The following is a 15,752-nucleotide window of genomic DNA, read 5'->3' on the forward strand; positions in this document are numbered from 1 at the left end:
TTCCTCATTAATTTAAGCAGTACAACAGCTGTAGCCAAAGCCCTGGGCAGCGGAGGGTCTCTGTGGAGTCTGCTGCCAGAGTCAGGAATAGACTGCTCTGGGTATGGCAGCCACCAAGAGAGTTTTATTGGATGAGTAAGGCCTCCCGATGGGAGAGTGATTATGGGGCCACTGTCCACTGCTACAAAAACATTAACCACATTACTTTTCATCCAGTCTAGAGGTCTAATTCAAACAATAGTGAATGACTTCCTGTGGACAATGCCGCTTTCGTAATACAACCACAGGAAGTCAATCCATTTATTTTTCCTCATAAAAAAGTGCCCTAGAAATAGAAATCCAACTTTTGTTATGTATATTTTTTTAAACAGAGGGTTAATTCACAATGTGATACATTCATTACTATTACAACTGATAACGAGGGCTCAGACCTATAATTTCATATCAAACGATTGAAGGAAGTTAAATAGGTCAAACCCAGATACTGCACTCCAGTTAATATTCTGGGAACACTCCCTACAAATTTCCCTACAGCTTCTTTAAGATGAATAAAACAGCAAGGAGCCATCAGCAAAACATGAAAAGTAGAACTGAGTATTTTTTTAAAAAGGGAAAAAGGACAGAGTAACTTACCCCGTCTCCACAGGTTTCTCTAGGACAATATCAGCTACACAGCTCTGCCTTAGCACTGGCCTTGTGAGCCTAATTGGCTGAGGAGAGGCTGGCCTGGAGCCAGAGGCATGGCACTGGGGTCCTGGGAAGAACAGAGAGGAAGGAGTTGTGGTAGTGTGTGTTGAGAGGGATGGGGTGGAGCAGGGGACAGACAGAAACACCAGAAGAGCATAGAGTCAGAATGACAAGTATTTGCCCACTCTTGTTAGTTGTAGCACTGTCTCCACCTACAGGAGATCAGGGAAATGATTTCTCTAAAAGGGTGAAGGGATAAACAGGAGTGTGTTTGTGTTAACAGCATTTGGGTTTTTTACCTGGTTGGTCCCAGTCAAGAGGGTCTGAATATGTGATAGAAGCAAACCGTCTCCTCACTTCCTCCTGATCTCTCTGCTCAGACACACACAGAGAAACACATTTTCTAAACATACTGCCCACCTGCCAAAAGTGAACCATGTCAAACAGACTGAACACCGTCATCGAGACTAGACACCGCATCAGTAAACAACACCAGACCAAAGCTGTCACAACAGCTCACTATAAATAGCAACCCGGTAATCGGTGACCTTTCGATTTCCACACTGGCTTCTGTTGGTGAGCCTTTCTATAGGGCAGCACTCACCTGTATCTCCTCCATACGAAGCAGCATACTCTCCAGGGTGGGGGCCTGCAGCCTACATTCAGCCATGCCCTCCAACTGTCGTTTGTCTCAGCCGCCCACGCCGCCCGTGCACAGTCCTCCAACAGATCTTCCAGCAAGGCCTCACTCAGCTGCTCAGCACTCTCTGCTGCCTGTGGAGGACAACATGCACAAAAGAAAACAACAGAAAACATACGCAGAATATTAGGCTTAATTGTTCAGTTTTCGCTGTTTAACCATTGCCATGACACCAAATTCCAATTCCATCAATAGCAAGGCCAACTCTCCTCTCTCCTGTGAATTATTGGCAACAGCAGCGCAGCTCACCCTCTCTGCAGCGTGCTCAGACAGCCGATTCCTCAGTGAGGAGCTGATCCTGTTCCTGGTCTCACCAATCTCCTGAGGTAAACAGACAAAAACAAACTCAGTCCCACCAATCCAAAGTACTCTCTCTTAGCCCGAAACAACAAGACTATTACTCAACAGTCACAATTTATTTTACTGTTAAATCAGGAGGTAAATATGGCTTTATGTTTTACTTTAACAAATGCGATGTATTGATTCTACATGAGATGTATAAAAGGAAGGAAAGAGAAGTAAAATCTAGCACTACCCAGACAACAGATACGTCTTCCTACCTGTGCTTCATCCAGAAGGGCTGGATTCTCTCTCTGGCCTTCTGCTCGGCTTGCTCAGCCCACCGAGTTGGCGAGACACCTTGTGACCTGTAAACCAAAACACACCCACACTGCAAGCTGTCACAGAAGAAGTTCTGTGAGTGATGGAATAGTCAAATTCTGATGAATGAGAAAAAATGCCTCATTTAAATAAGTTTTTCAAATAATATACCTTGAATAATAATGACTCTAAACACATTTAAATTGGTTTTCAAGGCTGATGGGATTCTACACAAAATAGCAGTATTTGTCAGACTCTGTGTTTACCTACATGTTCACATTTTCTGCCTTGAACAAGGACAAGTCAGAACAAGGTCAGAACTGTCAAACTACCACCACTAAGCCTGACACGCTACTCACAATGACTCCAGCTAAGATCAGTTCAGGAAATAATAACTCAAACGAGATTAATTAGATGAATGTGACACAAGCATTACATACAAGAAATAATACAGTCATTTAGAAGGGGTCTATTGTGCAATCACCTGTTAATAAGTGACAGGTTTTGTGCAATATCTGTCACTTGTTAACGAGGGGAGCAGGGGGACCAACTGACGCCTGGCTCAAAACACAATAAGGTTACAATGACTCACTGATTTCAGCTTTTGACATGGAATACAGAAATACTTTTTTTTTTTTTTTTTTTTACAAAAAACAGGCATTAGACCATTAGCATACAGCTTTTTCTTGCCCTACATACTGTATTTAACGAACAGTTTGTTGTAGTTTGTGAAATAGTAATAGTGGGACTAATAATAATAACAATCGTGCATTTCCATTGAAGTGTTTGAATAAGTTACTATGCAGAAAAAATGTAGAGCCCTGGAGCAAAACAAAATGGCGTGAGGCCATTGTTAACTAATGTGTCTAATTCCACCTGTGTTTTTCCTGCTGTGACATGTCAAACTTCCATCGGGGAAAAAGTGAAAAAAATTATCAGGCCTATTGGTTTTTGTCTTTGTGGGTGAGAAAATAGAAGCATGAAGGACAAACCTGCACATTCGCTGTAATTTAATTTGAGATTAATGGACCAAATCTTGCCTACAGCCTATGCACAACTCGCACTGTGTTTTGTTGCTGGCCTTGCGCTGTGTAATTAGGAAATGTGAGGTGATCTATAGGAACAAATACTCTCTCAGGTGCTGAGGTGATGTTGCTGCACTCGCAACATACATTATTTTCTGTTCTTATGTTTGTAGGTAATCATGTCCATGTTGTAATTCCCAATGTAACTGTTCTTTAATTGTGAGGCCTGGAGTACTGAGCTGTATGGCAGATTACTGTGTGGATCTCAAATAACGTAAACGGCAAATTTTATTTAGGACATAGGACACACCTAAGCATTTATTATTATAATAATAATACTATAGTAGGTTATGTATATTGTACAGTGACTGATTAAAAAGAGCCCCTAAAGAGTGCCAATATTACCATGACCCAGCATGTTTTTCTGTGCAGTTTTGTACGGGATTATTAACAGATCAGGTTTTTGGCTGGATCAATATCCAACAACAAGATGTCTGCTAAAACTGTAGTATACTTCAACTGTACCTTAATGTCTGAATGCGTTCAGCCTCTTCTTTACTCAGCTGGTTGAGCTCTTTTAGTCTCTGCATCGTCATCTTATCCAGCCAGGCTTTTCTGTACCAGTAATCACCAAATGAAACAAAATGCAAGCTGAATTAAACATTTCACCGAAAAGAACGTATAATCCTCATCTCTAAAATCAGGCTGCTTACCCTGATTAATTGCAAAGCACAATTGTAGTAATTAAGATTTGATTAAACGCAGACATATGTGGAGCACTCAATCAATGAGGTGCTTATAAGCACTGAAAACAGGCCAGCTATTAATCACTCATAAAGAGAAATGGCCTCAATCTAGCAGGCACCTAGATTCATTTATTGGAAAGAATTAACTTTGAATTAGAATCCATGCATTGCCTGTGGCTCTTAGCAAGTGGGGTCTGACACAGAGGTTAGAAATAACTCAGTGAATACAGAAGAAGGACTCATTAACATTCCTTTCCCTAGAAGCCATCCATTTAGCTTTTTTTGCTTGCTAGGACACACAATCTGATCTGATCTGAAGTACAAATAACAAAAACCTACCACTGACTAATCTGAAGAACTATCATATTCCATTATGAAATATAGATGGAAGAGGTTCAAATCTAGTTTTAGGAGACTGGCTTCACCTTAATGCTTCGTTCTGAGCTTGTTTCTTCTTTTCTGAGCTCAGGGTCGACTCTGCTCCCAATCCACCAGCCTCTTTCTGCTTTGTAGGGCTGGGTGAGGGCTTCACAGGAGAGAAGAGACACCGAGGCTCTGGTCTTTTCCTTTGAGGGGATCTGTTGAAATAATAGCAGAGGGATGAAAGTATAATAAAAACAGATTGAAGACAAATATACTCTACATCGACATGATGGTGGCGGGGATTGAGCAGGAGGTATATGGAGAAAAACATGGACATTTTTTACACAAGGAACTTTCAACAGCGCATTTTGACATTCACAATATTGCTTACGTAGGCTGGCACTGCTCTTCTACTTTTAAGCTTTATTGTGTCAAGAGCACTTTAATGCATAATACATTAATGAACAGATTGATACTGGATGCAAACGGTCACCTTGAGTTTAGCGTTTCAGACATTACAATAGTATAACCTTAGTTATGTAACGATGTTAATCATCCATTGTGTGCTGAGATGGAAAACATTGGTGAACAATAATAGGTTGTGATTTGAAAAAATTAATGTGTCATCTGCAGCAGTACAGAGAGATAAAAGGCTCACCGCTGTGGAGGAGGAGAATGAGGGGATGTAGGTATCCAGGGCACAGAGCGCTCTTTTTGAGGGAGCTGGTTCACTCTGAGCTGAGAGGAGACTGTAGGCTGCTGGAAACCCGCATCTTGTATCTGATTATGCTATGACAAAAATTATCATATATATGTTTAGACTGTTTACATGATCCTCACATTGACATCAAAAATCTCTGGGATCCACCTTTATGTACCTTTTCACACTGCATTTAAATAAAGGCCAAATCACACTGCTTCTAATATAACATGAAACACTTGTGTGTTATGATATTTTCAGTTCAGTACTTTGTAGAAGTGAAGCAAATACCTTCATTATAACGTCAGCCTTGCTTCTCTCAGAGGGTAGAGCCCCTCCTTTTCTGCAGGTGGTGCTTGTCTGAGATCGTCCGTGCAGCTCTGTCAGCTCCCTCTGCTGGGCAAGTGTCTCCAGGCCAGCCCGGAGCACCTCTCTTCTGTTCATGGGTTGGCGAGAAGTAGTTTTAGGCTTATGTGAAGCCATTCTCATACCTCCTGACACAAATGAAAAATGAACCGCATCATTTGTTTTATCTTAACTTACTGAATCTTATTTAAACAGAAAATAAGGAATAGCTATGCTAACAACAAACTATACTCTTCATCATCACTATTAAACTCAAGTAAATCAGTTTGGAATCTTGGGGTCTAAGGCATTACACGCACACGACAAGGCCAATTAGACAGTTAGCTAGCTCTCTTGACAACCAGCTGGATCCCTACTGACTGATAGATAAATGGTACAGGGACTTATGCAACACAACAAAGATGTTTGTTTCCAGGGAGAGATCTAGATGCAGCTACAGCTCATTGAAGGTGTTTGTGTCTTCCACAGGATGACTCTCAGCCCAATAGGAGCCAGCAGGTATTAACTGCTTTAAGCGGCGGGGGACTGAGGGGACAGAGTTCTGCACATCAGTTCCTGTTTTTTTCTGTGACTTCTTCATGGTTACTTATTCATTTTCAGCCTGGTGCAACCATTTAAGCACAGTGGGAGCCCCAAACACAACCATATAAAAGCCCTTTTCAGATACAAAGGAGACTAAAAGGGTTGTCCTTCATCAAAATGCTTACATAAAATGTACTCTCTGCATTTTTCAGATGCACTGGCAGAAAGTAAACCTGGGCCAGTGGACATGAGGGAGAGGAGTTTGATGTGTGCATACAGGAACTGCTAGCAATACTTTATTTCCTAGCGTACCTCAACACAATATACTCTTCTCTCTAGAGGAGAGTCATGTTTTCAGAATGACAATTGCCCTTGAGCGAGACTTTCCTGTTAAAAACACAGTCAACAAAAGTGGACGTAATTTTGATGGGAGCAATTGCCCCAAAGAAATACGTTGCAGCCACTGCACAGATCAAAAACTTACTTTTGAACCTACTAGTCATTTCAACACAAATAGGGCCCAGGTTTAGCATAGTGGTGATGGCATCAAAGATAACAAAAACAGGGATTTATTCATCTTCGTCTATCGTGTCTAACTTTAGTGGATCATAAAAGATGTGGTATGAAATGAATCTGTGGATGCTCCGGTTCAAGATGAAACCAAACATTTCTATGGATGTCAGTTTTTGAGTCACGACAAAGGCTGATATGTGGCCTACAAGCTTTTTTTTTGCCTAGCAGTTGGTATCAATTTAAATATAATGAAATTTCGGTGGCTGAATTCCAATGACTTTTTCAGCACTTTGCTAAAAAAAGGGGCTATTTTCAAGGTATTCTAGTAATTGATTTACCTCTTACAATTCAAGCACCTAGATTCATGATACTTTTGTATTAATTGTAATATGTATTTATATACTGTTGGTAGAAATGTATTTATAAAAACAGGTACACAAATGTCTTACTAAAGAAAAGCAAAGGCTGTTAAGCATGCTAACTAATCACACTCACCACGGACAACTCTTTTGGGATTTGCGGGTCTGCGAGGACCTCGAGCAGTTGAGGTGCTGGGACCCTTGGGTGCACTAGTGGGTGACACGCTGCGATGAGGAGACTTCCTGTGTGGAGGACATGCTTGGGCCCGCATCTTTTCAAGCGTCTCTTGTTTACGGAGGGCAGAATCCAAAGTCTAAGAGGAATAGAGTGACAAGACATAAAAATTTGATGTCCACTTTAAAAGAAAACTAACTCCCTATAAAATAAGCTGCACTTGTAGACAAATAACAGAAAATATAAACTAATCAAATAAAACTATATTTTTTCAGTTAACTATAAGTCAAAAAATAAACAACATAACAAAGACAATCATTCATAACAGCGCAGTGCAGTTGTAAAGTATAAAGATGATATTAAACAAAAGACTACAAGTAAAGTGCTGGCTCTCAGCTTTAATTTTTATATCAACATTAGATGCTGTAAGCAAATGAAGACTTTTCTATACCTAATCTCACAATTTTGGTGGACAGAAAGTAACTGGAAAAGTTAATTCAGACTTAAATAGTCCTTTCAAAAAGTAATTCTATCTTTAAAAGTTGGTACAGCCTATAGTCTATGACCCACAAACAACACAGGCACACTTTTATTATCTTCGCTTGTGATGCTCTGCCAGACCCCTGCTGCAGTTATCCGCACTCAATGAATGTTTTGTGGAATTATAGAATTTTTAATCTTCAGTAAGTAAAAGACATGATCAGTTGCATTGCGATCAGGTGACTATATGGCCAAAAAAAAACAATTTTGGTTGTCTGTTTCAAACCTACTGTGCTGGAATAGAGCCAAAGCAATTTAAAAAACAAACAAACAAAAAACATATTATTGTCCAAATACTTTGTGATTGTACTTGTACTGCTCCTTACCTCTAGTTTCTGCAGAATGTCGAGGGCCGTCTCAGGCACAGATGAACCCTGCTCTACTTCGACTTTAGCTGAGCACAAAGAGATCTGGCGAATCAGCTGGCCCAGCTCTTTGTAGTGAGGGGGTACCTTGCCATGAGATAGATCTGAAAGCTGGTGGATAACAACCTGTAAGGCCCTGAGTGCCCCACGGTGGGCAGCTGCAAGCCTGTTTATAGCCATGGACTGAAAGAAAGATCAGATAGTAAATCAGTTTACTATTGAGAAAAACAATGGGTTTGCTGAGCAGTAGAGCTGGCAGAACTCAACAAAATCTACATTTAGTAATATTAATTTAAATATTTTTTAAATGTGGTAAAAATACTGCCATGTTATTTGAACATTGTAGTTATAAAAAACTGCTTTGTCTTATTTAGTTTCCAGTGATAAAAACAAAACTAATACAGGTGTAGTTTCAGACCACTCATTTGTGTGTTTGGGATGTAGAACACTTATTTTTTGAGGGACAGGAGGCCCAAAAAACAAATTTTACTACTAAAGACATACCTTTTTGGTGTCCCACATTTTCTGGCTTCGTAGTTTCTGTATATCATCTTGTATCTCTTTTACCTATTAAATAACAATTTAGTAGAATAATGTTTAAAGATACAGTGGAAATCAAAAAGTCAGTGAAGGTTTATTTTCGATTACATGTGGTAAAGATTTAAATACCTGTTGTTGGAGAACATAGATCATACGTGCTGAGCGGGCTGACTGCTTCTGTCTTCGTATCTCCAACTTGTTTTGCTCTTCAGGCTCCAGTGGCTCCTCTATCTTCTCTCCTGTTGTTTAAAATCCCATTATTAATTATTTTTTAGCATTTTGTGTCCATTGTAAAACCAAACAAAAAGTGTGCTGATTGTGGTAGGTGCCAAAACTGTGAAAACTTTTTCAAGCTAAGCTGTAGATTTAAACATGTAATCAACTGTAAGACACTGGCCTAATATTACAAGCTGTTTTTGTGGGTCACCTCTATTGGCTAGCTCTTCCACTTTCTGAATATACACTTCCAGCTCATCTTGCAGCTTGCAGATCTCCTGGCTTAAAGGAGTTGGTTTGCCTCGTTCTAAAGGCTTTGGGCCAGGGTCTCTGGTTGGGGGCGACTGGCCAGTCCGAGGCATGGGAGAGATGGGACATCTCTGGGATGTGTGCACCAACAGTTTGGCTCCAGGTTGGGCCACTTTCTCTTTTGGACTGGAGGCCTTTAACTTTGTCTTATTTGGGGTGGCTGCAAGCTCCTATAAAGAGAGATAATGACTCCCTAAGTAGGACATATACCAGTAAACCAGTAGTTATATACTTTGTACTATTATTACCTGAAGCAGCTCTACATCACTTGTCTCAAAGAGGGAGGCCTCCTGAGAGGGTTTGGCAGGGGATTTTGCCACTGACTCAAGGCGCCTTCGTCTCAGATCTCGCTTGGCCAGCTCAACCGCAGCCCGCAGTCTCTCCTCGGAGAGAGTTGTGAAGCTGATGGAGCTCCTGGGGCTGTCCACATTCTCACGCTCCTCTGACCGCGGCAGCAGCCTCTCTATCACAATGGGGGCTGGCAGGCGTACATGGGTGGCACGGTTGCTGGCACTTGCAGGGATGGCTTCATTGAACAATAGCTGCGGTGCGCAAGATAGCAAGCAGTCTTAACCAGTCTTGCATTGTGAGACATAAACAGCAATTGTGATTCTAAATTAAAGCTTTTCACACTCATACATGCTTTTCAGGTAACGTTATTGCTGGCATTCACTTCATATTAACTCAGTTGCCAGCATTTGTTTGGTACAATTAGCTAGACCCAATGCAATCTACAGGAACAAACCTGCAGTAAAACCAATCTTCATTGCGTTTTGTGTGTGAAATATTTTAAAGAGAGATGAATTCAACTCTTTTTTTGTGGGCTGTGACGTTACTGTTTGGTTCCGTTGAGCTGAATTGTGCTATGCTGAGAGGTTTGTCAAATATCTAGTCTATCCTCACTGATAAAGGTGGACAAAATATTGGAAATAAAGCAATAACTTTACGATTCAACAGCACCGCACACCATGCTTCCCTAAGTGACCATATAACAGTAACGTTAGGTAAATCAACACTCTAAAACAGCAGGAAAAAAAATGAAGGGTGACATACCAGACTGAATCGGATTTAGCTAACGTTAAGTTAGTTGTTCCAAATATGCTGACAACTGAGTGCACATGCGTGTCCAGGTAGCATTAGCCATCTGGAATAAAGACACTGTTAATATTGACAGGGTTACGTCTTCCACTGTTTGTTACCTTGATTTGTGACATCCCAGTTGTTAAATCGCAGCGGTTGTGACCGTTTCGTGTTGACTCTAAAACAACCCAGTCTCTCCTTTGACTTTGCTGTCCTACAGAAATCGCGGAACCATTCTGCAACAACTGTGCAGTCATTACAGCGAAAACAACCACATACTTCTTTCAACCTAGCAAACAATTCGTGATATATAACTAATGCCAGTGAGAGTTAGCATTAGCACGCTATGAACGCTTTTGAATTGAAGTACGGTAACATTAACGGTTAATCCCAACTTCGCTTACTATAACGACTTTTCTTCAGTTTATATAGGAATTATACATTATCTTTGCACATAGCGTGTCTAACTGACAGTAAAGTAAAATATAGCACATGGTTAACTTGTTTAATTTCAGTCTAATAGATTATCAACCGTTTGAAACACCGCCATGACAACAACAGAAGCCGCAAGACGGAAGTAGTGGGTTGGGGTTTTTTTTACCAAGTACGGATCGGCAAATAAGTCAATCATCAGCGCAATCGCATTTTTAATGACCAGTTATTAAATTTAAAATATACCCCTTTTGTAAAATTTTCTATATGTTTGAGATAATATGTAATGTCGTAATCCGAATTATAAAACTTGGTCATCACAAAATATAATTTAAAAAACGTGATCTATGTTTTCAGGTACAAGGTCCCTTTAAGAACCTTTGCACAGACCGGAAGTGGTACTGTCAAGTTTGGAGTATTTCTACCAGGTCCAGCGTTCAGGGGAGCAGTATTTCTGATAACACTTGTTAGTGCATCGTAGTTCATATTAGTGCATTTTCACATTAATTTAGTCTAAACGATGACCCATTACGAAGAAGTAAATGTCCGCGGGTATGATGAATTCTGTCAGGCTGTGTCTGAAAGAAAAGGAAAAGATATTTATGCTTATTTCTCTGGCGATAAAGACGCCCAAGGAAAGAGCTGGTGTCCAGACTGTGTGAAAGGTAATAACTTCATACCTGGAATTGCCACATATAAATATAGTCAATAGATGTTTGTGGTTTCATTTTGAGTAGACTTGATTGAAATATTTGGTCATGTAACCTCATGCAGCAAACATTTCGTTGTTCTGGTAGTGAGAGGAGTATGCCGTTTTACTTAAGGATCTTGATTTCACTTTAATAGGTTTTATTTCCCTTTTAGCTGAGCCAGTTGTTAGAGGAGAGATGGCTCATCTTCCTGAGGGTTCTGTCTTCATCTACTGTCAAGTTGGAGAACGGGCCTAGTCAGTATTTTACTCTGCTTTATTTAAATATTTTATGGCAAATGTTATGGCATATCAAATGCTTGAGTCATTCAGATGAAATACTGTCACAAAACAGGAGAGCACACCATGTTTGAGCTGCAACTGACACTTAAATGATAGATTTAACAATTGAGTATTTTCATCTGCTCTATAAAATATGATAATGGCAATGAGAGAACAATGAAATAGCCTTAAAAATAGTTAATTTACAGTTTGACAGACAACCCAGAACTCCCTCCAATTTAATCTAACTTGATTTTGAAACCATATAAAATGGAAAAACAAGTCATTATTTGTATTTATGAAGTCACTAACCAGTATAAATTCTTGCTAAATCACAAAATATATTATGTGCTTACTAAAATTTAAACATTGGATGAATCTGATTTTACATTTATGTTTTAGGGAACTGACAAAGTATAGAGCCAGGTACAGTGAGCAATATAACATCACATGTATACAACCCAGAGGAATGGTAGCCAAGAGAACATTTTGAGCTTTTAATTGTCAAGACAGAAGTATTTTTTTCAAAGATTTTTGTATAGTGACATTTACATGTTGGAAAACTTAAAAATACTTTCAAGTCTGCTCTTTCAAATATGATATCTGTAAATGATATGAGCCGTTTAATAATAATGTCTTTTTCATGCTTCAGTTGGAAGGATCAAAGTAATGCCTTCAAGAAGACACTGAAGTTGAGTGGAGTTCCCACTCTGCTGCGATATGGCACTGTAAGAATAACTTCTATTGGCTTGACTGTTTTATTGACATGGATTAGCCTAAGATGAGACGTACTATAAATGTTTTACAGGAAAATCCACAGAAAGAGATAGGAGAACAAATTTCAGTGTCTTATAAAATGTTGAATATGAAAAAGCACAATATTTTTAATATTACTGTAGTTAGAGTGGTCTAGGGAGTAAATGTACCTGTAATACACCCCCTTGTAATCCTGTTTCAGCCTCAGAAGTTGGTGGAAGACGAATGCTTCAAAGCAGAGCTGGTGAAGATGATGTTCACTGAGGACTGAGGGCTCCCGCACAGTTCACATTACTCATAATTCAAGATTTGAGTCATTCAAGATTTCTTCACTGTTAAACTGTGAATTTCATCACCATTCGGTTTCACTGTACATTTCCAACTGTAATTTGATGCAAATCAGCAGCAGTATAAGTTTGCAACAAAAATAATGGGAATCCTTTGTCATACACAGCTATTCAATTAATTCTAAACTGGAAAATTGGCAAAAACAAACTTTTAGAATTGCTACTAATCATACTAATTTCTATTGTTCCGCTTTATGTGCAATCACTTATTTGATACATTTCTTCAAATTTAATGATGTTCTAACACACTAGTTGATTATAAAAAAATGCCTTGGGATTTTTTTTTTTATTGTGACCATTTTAATGTGACTTTTGTTGCCTTGCAGTACGACTCAAATAAAATGACACTTGACGCTGAACATTTGTGGTGGGAGAAAACATTTGTTGTAATGTATGATGACCCCCAATGAATGCCACAAGCTAAAATGTAATACACTCACAGCAATGTTTTTGGTGACCAAGTTTTTGTTGAATAATTTGTGTTGGAACATTTAAACAGTGTTTTCACCATGTAAGACTATTTTCATTCTTCAAGTGATGCCAGAAACCCCTTCTCATTTGTCACAGCCCGGGTAGTTTCCTCTTGTGAAAACTAGGTGGCAGCACATCCATAGAAATAGAGTATGGTTGTGACACCAGGCAAATTTTTTTTTTTTAATTTTCAGAATTTAAATCACAGTTGTCTAATGAAGATTACTAAATTAACTCATCTCAAAGATTTAATTTATTATATTTTTTTAAGGTCGAACCTGGAATCCCGCTGCTTTAAGTCTGACGATATAAAACATATAAACTCAGACATTAAAATGAATTGAGCTGCATTTGCTGTCCTTAACACATCAAAAATCCACAGAATATAGTTATTAAGTGTCATCTTTTTGACTAGATATAACCAGATGTCATGGTGAAAGTGTATACTTTGAGGAGGGAAAGAGCGCAACCGCTGTTGCAGTCAGTGTGATTTAAGCTGAGTGCATTCCTGCACAGCGCTCACACACCGGAGGACGAGCCGCGGTGCAACACAGACCGCAACGCCTCGTAGGGGCTGGGAGCTCACCTAAAACCTCAAAGTAGAGGTGGAGGAAGTGCCGGGTGTCGCCTGAACATAGCGGTTACATGTACAGCAACCTCGGCTGAGGGTAACGTTGTGTGTTCGAGGACTGTACGCTGCGATGTCGGAGTTTCTGGTGAGTCTGATCGGGGAGCGGCTCGTCAACAGCGAGAAAGCCGAGGTGGACGTGCAGTCGCTGGGCGCCAAGCTATCCCTGGTCGGGCTCTTCTTCGGATGCAGCCTTAACGCCCCGTGCAAGCAGTTCAACGGAAGCCTATGCGAGTTTTACAGCAGGTTCAAAAAGGCGTCGGAACATAAGGACAAATTGGAAATCGTCTTCATCTCGTCTGATCAGGACCAGAAACACTGGCAAGACTTTTTGCAGGAGATGCCATGGCCTGCGTTACCTTTCAAAGACAGGCACAAAAAGGTAAGATGGGCTGTGGTGATGAAGAGGAACACTGACAAACCAATGCTTATTCTCTGAAGGAGGTTTAGCTGGAAACCACCGGAAAAGTCCCTGTAGGCCATGTCTGCTTCTTCTTACAGTGCACAGGTGGATTTGCTTTAATTTCCTTACATCATTAATCTCTCTATAGCAGATTCCCTTAAATCTGACTTTACTCAATTGGACTTCTGTCATCTTAAAATGGTTTGTCTTTTAAGCCAAGTTAACCAAATTATTGCTAAAACACACACATCTATATGATTTTCTACACAAATACAAATTTTAATAAAGCCTGTGGTTACAAAAAGCAGCCACTTGATTCCACATTTAACCAAAAGAAAATGAAAATGATAAATGTCATTAGTGTTTGCACAGGGGAAATGTTTCTCCATTTTTCACAACAGCCAGAGAAGGATCCTTTTTAGCCTTTGACTTAATTTTGTCAGCATCTAAACGTGGCATGCCAGACATTCCCAACTTATTAACATGAAAGGAAACAGAAAGTAACTTCATTTCTATTTGTCTTTTACTGACTAACGTTTCTGTTCAAGGAATTGTTATTGGCACATAATGTTTTAGCTAAAGCACTTTTACTGTTACATCTATAATATTATCCACAATGCTGCCTGTGTTGTCTGCTCAGTGAAGGCCCTTTATTTTACCATCATCTATAGCTTTCTGTGGTTTCCTGATGGTCAACAGTGCAATGCTTGGTGGATTTCTAATTCACCACTTTGATTTCACTTAATGTATGTTTAATGTATGTTTGTAAGTATGTTTATTTTTGTCTAATTTTTGTAACTCATGAGGCAGCTTGGATTTAGTTTTCTGCTGTGATATATTTTGAACATTCAGTGTAAATATTTGCTTTTCAGTTGAAATAGACAGAAAATATATTTTTATTTTAGCAAGTTACTATATTATTAAATTGCACAAATTATCTCATTAATCTAATATTTTGAAATTAGTTTTTGAAGAAGTTTTAATATTTAAGACAAACAGTGCTACACACACACTATTTTCTTTTGTTCATAGCCAAAACTGTCCCACAAAAACAGAATCACTTACAAACATCTTGTGGATAAATTACTATTCTTTCTGCAAAATACGAATACTCGTATGGTTTCCTCTGCCAGTTAGTAAGTGATATTTGCAGTTGCAAAAACATGAAGAACGATAGAAAGGAGGACAATGTTGTATACTGTGTGTGTGTGTGTGTGTGTGTGTGTGTGTGTGTGTGTGTGTGTACTGCAGGATGTCAGTAGGCCATCCCAGCCCCCTGTTTGCAGCACAGGTCTCATTTTCTAAATGTAAATGTAATTGCAGATGAGGCATAAACAAGCATACTGTGTGGCCAGCTATATTTGCACGGCTTGCATGTCTGTGATTAGCTGATTTTGTTTCCAAAGTAAAATGTTGCTGTGGATTTAAAATCATCCAAATAATGGTAAAGAGGATTTTGACTTGCATTTGAAGGCTTGGTTTGTACTTTTTAAAAGGAGATATTTGTAAGAAAGTAACATTGAAAGATTTTAACGGTAGTTATGTTAAATAATATGTGTATAAAACCATTACGGGTTAAAATGTTTAATAGCCTACATCTTGTCTTTATCTCAGCCTGTATTTTCTCAAAAGGATGCATCTTTTTCAGTCTTAACACGATGAGCAAATTCACCCCCAACTGTTCTTTGTGAAGGTGAGGCATGACTTGGACTGCATCATTGTCTTGTAAATTCTTTCAGATTGCCAATGATGATTTCCGTTACACCTCATAATAAAGTCCAGGCATGAATAAGGCTGGGAGATGACAGGGGATGGGGGTTGTCTTGTTGTCTGGGGCGGAGCGCATCCATCGCCACGGTGCAGCTTTATTGTGTTCTAACTGTTTATGGAAAATGTCTGTGGCATCAACATAACCATTGTTCACGCTCTTGCTGGTGGT

The 15,752-nt window shown here is 39.4% G+C and overlaps 3 protein-coding genes across 3 annotated transcripts in view; 2 read left to right on the plus strand and 1 right to left on the minus strand.

The window, feature by feature from the left end:
• The window catches only part of LOC119882885 (protein moonraker-like), a 29,874-nt gene extending 19,514 nt beyond the window's left edge, over positions 1-10,360 (minus strand). The window contains 18 exon segments of the mRNA XM_038693210.1: positions 634-754; positions 987-1,059; positions 1,292-1,374; positions 1,377-1,461; positions 1,637-1,708; positions 1,948-1,964; positions 1,967-2,034; positions 3,538-3,627; positions 4,184-4,336; positions 4,780-4,910; positions 5,113-5,315; positions 6,718-6,895; positions 7,623-7,844; positions 8,166-8,228; positions 8,331-8,440; positions 8,629-8,896; positions 8,975-9,268; positions 9,926-10,360. Of these exon segments, the coding sequence (XP_038549138.1) occupies positions 634-754; positions 987-1,059; positions 1,292-1,374; positions 1,377-1,461; positions 1,637-1,708; positions 1,948-1,964; positions 1,967-2,034; positions 3,538-3,627; positions 4,184-4,336; positions 4,780-4,910; positions 5,113-5,315; positions 6,718-6,895; positions 7,623-7,844; positions 8,166-8,228; positions 8,331-8,440; positions 8,629-8,896; positions 8,975-9,268; positions 9,926-10,063 (2,369 nt within the window). The 5' untranslated portion in view covers positions 10,064-10,360.
• A 287-nt stretch (positions 10,361-10,647) lies between these two features.
• txndc17 (thioredoxin domain containing 17) lies at positions 10,648-12,670 on the plus strand. Its single transcript, XM_038693580.1, has 4 exons — positions 10,648-10,903; positions 11,103-11,184; positions 11,861-11,936; positions 12,167-12,670. The coding sequence occupies exons 1-4, from the start codon at positions 10,759-10,761 to the stop codon at positions 12,233-12,235; spliced, it is 372 nt and encodes a 123-aa protein (XP_038549508.1). The 5' UTR covers positions 10,648-10,758; the 3' UTR covers positions 12,236-12,670.
• Positions 12,671-13,300: 630 nt separating this feature from the next.
• nxn (nucleoredoxin) overlaps positions 13,301-15,752 on the plus strand; it is a 55,021-nt gene continuing 52,569 nt past the window's right edge. The window contains exon 1 of the mRNA XM_038693576.1: positions 13,301-13,792. Within this exon, the coding sequence (XP_038549504.1) occupies positions 13,484-13,792 (309 nt within the window). The 5' untranslated portion in view covers positions 13,301-13,483. The remainder of the gene's footprint in view (positions 13,793-15,752) is intronic.

This window comes from Micropterus salmoides, unplaced genomic scaffold, assembly GCF_014851395.1.
Source record: "Micropterus salmoides isolate LMB-PRFRI ecotype aquatic unplaced genomic scaffold, ASM1485139v1 Ms_hic_scaffold_3, whole genome shotgun sequence".
Taxonomy (NCBI): domain Eukaryota; kingdom Metazoa; phylum Chordata; class Actinopteri; order Centrarchiformes; family Centrarchidae; genus Micropterus; species Micropterus salmoides.